Source organism: Octopus bimaculoides, chromosome 9 (genome assembly GCF_001194135.2).
Source record: "Octopus bimaculoides isolate UCB-OBI-ISO-001 chromosome 9, ASM119413v2, whole genome shotgun sequence".
Classification (NCBI taxonomy): Eukaryota; Metazoa; Mollusca; class Cephalopoda; order Octopoda; family Octopodidae; genus Octopus; species Octopus bimaculoides.
In genome coordinates this window covers 35,230,897-35,237,612 of record NC_068989.1, presented here as the reverse complement: position 1 = coordinate 35,237,612, position 6,716 = coordinate 35,230,897, and the positions used below count along the sequence as shown (strand labels likewise).

Sequence of the window (6,716 nt, the reverse complement as noted above, 5' to 3'; positions counted from 1 at the left end):
TCCAGCTGGCTTATCGACACACGACTGTGTCCTGTTTGCCAAGGGATACGTTCGTGCTGCAGATCGAGGTGAGAGGGATAACTTCCCTTGGCAAACAGGACACAGTCGTGTGTCGATAAGCCAGCTGGAGGAGATGTCCTCCTGGGGCTAAAAGCAACAGTAACATCCACCCCTAGGGGTCAGCCACACTTAAGTGGCAATATACTACACTTTATATATATATATATATACATATACATGTATACATATATGTGTGTGTGTGTGTGTGTTTGCTTATATCTGTGCTTGTGTATATTGGTGTAAATACCTTCAACAGCACTCATGTTATTAAATGGAAGAAATTCTTTAAAAACTGAACTCAATAATTCAAAACAGTAATATGTTACAAATAATCAGCTAAAATTCTTGACAGCAGTTCCCATCATATCTGCAGTCTAATGGCTGACACAGGTAACAGAATATAACATTGGAACATTGGTACAATCCCACAAATTCAGGGATAGATGAACACCCAGAGCTGATCAGTTCTTATTACATCAGTCCAAGACAGAAAGGTAGGGGAGGGGGAAAGGACAACTGAAACTGAGAACTTTATGTTCCTACTATGGTCCAGCCCTCAGTTATGACTATTTCTCATATTGGTGTAAAAATGCCACAAACATGGAACAAAAGTGCATAATTAATTAATTGACTAAATTAATTGAATCATCTGAGCCTAAGCCAGTGTTTCATCAGGTCATGGTGACAACAAAAAGTGGACCTTGGCAGGATTTGAACTTAGAACATAAAGAGCTGGAACAAATACTGACTTGCCAACAACACAACCAATTTACTGCCATAAGGAGAAGTCTCCTATAGGCACATGGTCTGAAATTTTTGAGGGCAACGGTTAGTCAATTACACCAACCTCTGTGCTTAATTGGTACTTATTCCATTGACTCCAGAAGGATGAAAAGCCAAGTCAGCCTTGGCAGAAATTGAACTTAGAACATATATTAAGCCATGCATTATCATTGTACACCCTTTTTTGTTGAATCCAGACATACCACTATAAGATTCCTTGGGATTACTTTTCTGAAAAATTAATTGAGTTAGTCTGACAAGTAGGGATAATGTCCACAAAGTAGGGGCAATGTCTGCTCTCACACTGCCTGAATAAATTTCCATGAAACCAACCCCAAATGTTTACAATAAAAAAATAACAAACAACACATAATGAAGAGGTACTGTATTTTACTGAAATGTAATCGAGACTGTGAAGGACTATACTGGCACATCTTAAATAGACACTTTATCTTTGAATATAGTGAAGGATTGGGGAAAAAGTATCTGAGAATTACAGAAGTTGAATTAGAGAGAAATAAAATGAGAGGTTAAGAAAGAAAGAAAGAAAGAAAGAAAGGGAAATAGGAAAATAGAAAGGAAGATTGAGAGAGAAAACAAGTTGTTGAGTAACTATATGAAACTAAAAAGTCAATATTAAACGACAAGTAACAGAAGAAAAAAACACTCAAAAGGCTGATAGCAACTGAAAGAGAATCAAGAATATGAATCAACAGGCATTGCAGTTCTTTGGCATGATTCTCTTAAAGAAATACATTTGGTAAACAAGCTGTAAATTCTTCTTACATTCTCATCAGTGGTTTGAATTCTGAGCTAGCTGGCATGCTCGACAGCAAAGCCTTTGAAAATAGGGTCGATTGCAGTACTGTGATTGCACCACTAGGGGGCAGTATGCTACATGATATTTGTCCACACACTCTGAAATAAGAAACATAAAGTTAGCATTATGAAGAACTGAATTTCAGAAATTAGGAAGTATACAATAAGATTAACCCTTTGCATTTGAACTAACCATATCTAGTTCAAATATTCTACATGTTTTATGTTCAGCCATCCAGATCTCACAACTACCCTACAATGTCATTCTAAAAATAAGCGATTATATCATTGAAATCTTGAAAAATAAAATGCATAATTGATGCAAACCAACATGAATAAATATGCATTACATTTAACAGAGTAATCTCAATGCTAAATGGTTAAAATATGAAACAAAGTTAGTATTATGATGGAGAGAATTTCAGAAATTAAATAGTTTAAAATCTATATCTAAACTGCAAAACAAACAGAAATGTTTATCTTTATAAAGTGGAAGGACAGAAATGATATTTTAAGCTGTGGACAGTGACATAGGGTTGTAGGTTAGAGTGGTTCATGTTAAATTTCAAATGTTGCAGGTTGAATAGAAAATATAGAAATAGTGTGAGTTTCAGAGAATTATAAATCTTGTGGAAGAAGGATTGGGTAAGCTGTTTAATAAAGACCTGTAGAAATGATACAGAGAGGTTCTAACGGAAGAGGTTATGGTGGGAGTGTATCAGATAGATTAGGTGGGAGTGGGGTATAGAATTACAGGGCTCAGTAAAAGTAAATGAGACGTAAAGAGAAAGAAAAGAGTTGTATGGTATTTAGTGTTGTTGTTGTTGAGCTCCTGGTGAAGCCTGATCAAGCTGGACTATAATCAAGGACATTTCAGCTTTGACCATCTCATTCATCTTTTCTTAAATCCAAGACTACTACTGTCCAATGTCTCCTTCATTTTGCATTTCTTAAGACAGGTGAGTGTTATTCAAGGAACATTTTGGATGTTATTTCTAGCAGAGTATGCCATTATTATCATCATCTTCATCATCATCATCACCATTAGATGATGATAATGATGGTGGTGGTGGTGGTGGTGGTGGTGGTGGTGATAATGATGACAGCTAGTGGCCACATGCTGCCTACCTCTCTCCAGTTAATGTCGCCAGGTAATGCTAGTATGCTGGCAACACTAAGCTTTATACATGAACTGTATCTGTTGTCTGTCAACTGAAAAAAGGTGCCTTTGTAGCAAAGTTCTTTGACAAAAATAAAATAAAATACAGTAAAAGATCCCAAAATAAGTTGGGATCCACTAACCTTCAGTTCCCTCTTTATTTTCTTCTGTGTGGGGACATGGGGTATTACATTCCTGGACAGAGGGGGGTTTTCTTCGACGAGCACACTTATTACTTGGACTCCCTGTTGAAGTCCTACACTTCACAGTCCGATGTTTCTTCCCAGGACCACAAGAAACTGAACACTGAAATGGAATTTAAGTAATTTTTTCCTTTATTATAAATGGTATGCATCATCATCATCATCATCATCATTCTTTGACGTCCATTTTCCATATTGACATGGGTTTGATGGTTTGACCAAAGTTGGCAAGCTGGAGAGTTGTACCAGATTCCAGTCTGATTTGCCTTGGTTTCTATGGCTGGATGCCCTTCCTAATGCCAACCACTTTACAATGTATGCTGGATGCTTTTAATGTGGCACCAGCACAAGACACTTGCAGGCCAATCCTCTTCACCAGGAGCAGTGACCTTAACACTTCTGCTGTGGAGGATGGGTCTCTCAGTATCTCAGTCCATTTTAACATCTATTTTACAATACTTGCTTGGGTTCGACAGAATTTGCTGAGGCCAATTTTCTATGACCAGATATCCATCCTTCCACCAACCCTCACCTGTTGTCAAGCAAAATAACATTTCCTTATGTTCAGACATGTTTTTTTTTTCCACATGAAAATGAACAATACTGCTTGTATGATAGTAACACTCATTTACAACTAACACTAAGTCAAGACAAAAAGATACACCATACACTGACACACAGAGGAAGGGGCATCTGGTTGAAGAAAATCTACTTCAGTGAATTCTGTCTGAGCCATGCAAGCATCAAGTGGACATTAAATTGATGATGATGATGATTAATGGTATTGATTGTATTGAATGGTAAAAAAAGATAAATTATAATGGAAAACCCAAACTAATTTTTTAAAATCTCATCTGTTTAAATAGAACATTTATTCAATGACTTCTGTCTAAGCACAAAATTTTATCATTTTAATCAGCACTAAAGAAGTGAAATGTAATTTTTTGAGGTTCTGGTTTTTTTTTCTTTTTTTCTCACAGAGATTTCTTCCTGTCTCTTAGACTCAGCTGTGACAGCATTATATAAATTCTATTCTAGTTATCCTCCAGGCATATACAGTGGAATTTCATCATGGCTTATATACCACTCTCACTGAATCAATGAAAATCTATAATGTAGGAAGGTTGTAAGTATACAACAAGAGACACAACAACCTCTTCTTTCCATCTTTCCCAGTCATTGAATAACGTTAAGCTTCCTCTCAATTTGCTTCACTGCAAGGTTCATTGACATAATTATGTTAAGATATATTGCATACAGAAGCAGAACACACCTGTGCCAGCACCACATGAAAAGCACTCATGCTAGTACCATGTAATAGCATTCATGCCAGCACCACGTAAAAGCATCTCTGCTGGTACCATGTAAAAAGCACTCAGCACACTCTGTGAAGTAGTTGGCATTAGGAAGGGCATTCAGCCATAGAAACCAAGTGAAGTCAGACTCAAACCTGGCGCAATTCTCCTGCTTGCCAGCTCTGGTCAAACCATCCAACCTATGTCAGCATGGAAAACAAACATTAAAGGATGATGATGATGATGATTATAGTGACTTGATTTATTTAAATAATCAACACTTCATTATGCAAAATAACACACTCTAAATTAACAAAGAACATTAATAAAAATAAATATTCTCTTATTTAATGTTGTTTTCAATATTTTAAACCTGATCACATCTCCACTCATGTTCACTATTCACTGCATTCACCTCTGTCCCTACCTCTCTCCATCTACCTCTCTATTTTCACACTCTCATGAACTTACCTACCCATTCACCCAGTTCAGTCCTTTGGATCACTTTCTCTTACGTTCACTTTCTTGTAACTTAAGGGTACACCCTATCATCTCTTCACTGTCTTCTCTCCGTTTCCAACTGGATACCTACCTATCTCCTCCACTGTAAGATACCTGTTTTTGTCCCTCTGTGATATTTTAACCTGGCATAATGTCACCTGTCTGAACACTAGATCCCAACTCATTTGAGAGGTCTTGTCTTTCAAGTTACTTGGTTACCTCACTAGTGCTGGTGCCATGTACAAAGCACCCAGTACATTCTGTGAAGTGGTTGGCATTAGGAAAAACATCCAGTTATAGAAATCATGTCAAAACAGACACTGGAGCTTTGCACTGTTCTCTGGCTCATTGATCCCAGTCAAGCTATCCAACCCATATCAGCATGGAAAACAAACATTAAATGGTGATGATGATAATATCAAAACTGCCATTAATAGTATTCACAAAAAAAGTAAAATCTGAAAAAATATTTTGAAAAAAAAAATATATAAAAAAAAAATGATGAAATTGTGGTGACATTTTGAAAGAAATTTGACAGTAAATTCTTCAAACATACCAGGCTCCAAGGTCCACGATCCCAATGAGCTTGCTCACAGTTGTTGATCTCACACCAAGCTTGGCTGGGCAGTCGAGTTTTAGAGTCACACATACTTTCATCTAGATTCCTGCGACTACTGCTGGACACACACCGTACCTCTCTTGTCTTTAACCGATTCCGACCACATTTTGGTACACACTATGAAAGGAAAAATAAATTTATACATTATTATAGCATCCAATTCCATGCCATAGCTCAAAGTTATACTATATTTACTATACTACACTGTAACATATAGTACCATGCCACATCCAAAGATATACTACACAGTGACAATTACAACAACAGTAGTAACAACTGAAGTTGACAAAGTTTAATTCCTCCTTCAGTGAAGCTTCACATAATGAGTGATGGGCCACAAGCTCCTCTCCAGTGAGAGGAGTTCAATATCTCACTCAACCATAACACTTGGAAAATCAGTGAAGAAACCTCTCTATGCAGTGGCTTGTTCTGCAAGAAACAGCAACCATATTTTCACAAATCAAATCCTACCTACTCAAAACAGGAATGACACATAGAATAATGTAGTCATAGATATAGAAAAAGGAAAAATGGTCAAAACTGTGATATTTTCTATTATTATTATTGCATGATCACAGCTGATCAGGAACTTGACAACAATTAACAAATTTTGTTGTGTCTAGGGAGAGTCATTATGCCAATATTAATAACACACTCACTGGTTCAATTCCATTCCTTTATTATTAGTCTATTGGTTAAATATCTATCCAAATAGCTAACCAATCATTTGTTTAATTTGTTGGTTAAACAGTCAGTTGTTTGTTTTGTTTTTTATTCATAACGACTCACCCTAGGCACAACAAAATTTGTTTCAACACATGAATTCACATAAAAAATCTTCCAGACCAAACAGAGAAATGAAACTAACAACTTGTTTGACCAAATGAAACATGTGCATTTCATTATTTAAACATTTTTTTCTAATATCTAAAGAATATAAACTCACCTCAGACCACTCCCAGGCCAGCCATATTGGTGGACAAACTTTATGGTTACAAGACTCTTGAGATTGCGGAGGTACTTGTGTGTTAGCACAGTCTTTATCTTCCAGAATCACCTGTTCATTGTCATCAATAAACTGGATGCATATCACTGACCGTTTCCTGATGCCACCTGCACCACAACTCTGGCTACATTCAGTCCAGTTCCCAGTTTGCCACCTGGAAAAGGAGTAGAGGTTGTAATCCTGGCACAAGGTTTATTTTTACAAGAGTCTGATAACAATCTCTCAGGATATATAGGATATATACATTATATATATATATATATATATATAT

At 36.5% G+C, this 6,716-nt stretch overlaps 2 protein-coding genes across 3 annotated transcripts in view; both read right to left on the bottom strand.

Moving 5' to 3' along the window:
* LOC128246977 (insulin-like growth factor-binding protein complex acid labile subunit) overlaps positions 1 to 1,755 on the bottom strand; it is a 23,281-nt gene extending 21,526 nt beyond the window's left edge. The window contains exon 1 of the mRNA XM_052970619.1: positions 1,630 to 1,755. The gene's annotated coding sequence lies outside the window, so the exon portion shown is untranslated. The remainder of the gene's footprint in view (positions 1 to 1,629) is intronic.
* The window catches only part of LOC106874289 (A disintegrin and metalloproteinase with thrombospondin motifs 6), a 54,253-nt gene continuing 48,753 nt past the window's right edge, over positions 1,217 to 6,716 (bottom strand). For both annotated transcript variants that reach the window (XM_014921964.2, XM_052970618.1), the window contains 4 exons: positions 6,386 to 6,599; positions 5,377 to 5,556; positions 2,965 to 3,127; positions 1,217 to 1,761 (listed from right to left, as the gene is read on the bottom strand). In XM_014921964.2, coding sequence (XP_014777450.2) covers positions 1,637 to 1,761; positions 2,965 to 3,127; positions 5,377 to 5,556; positions 6,386 to 6,599 — 682 coding nt within the window. In that variant the 3' untranslated portion in view covers positions 1,217 to 1,636. The remainder of the gene's footprint in view (positions 1,762 to 2,964; positions 3,128 to 5,376; positions 5,557 to 6,385; positions 6,600 to 6,716) is intronic.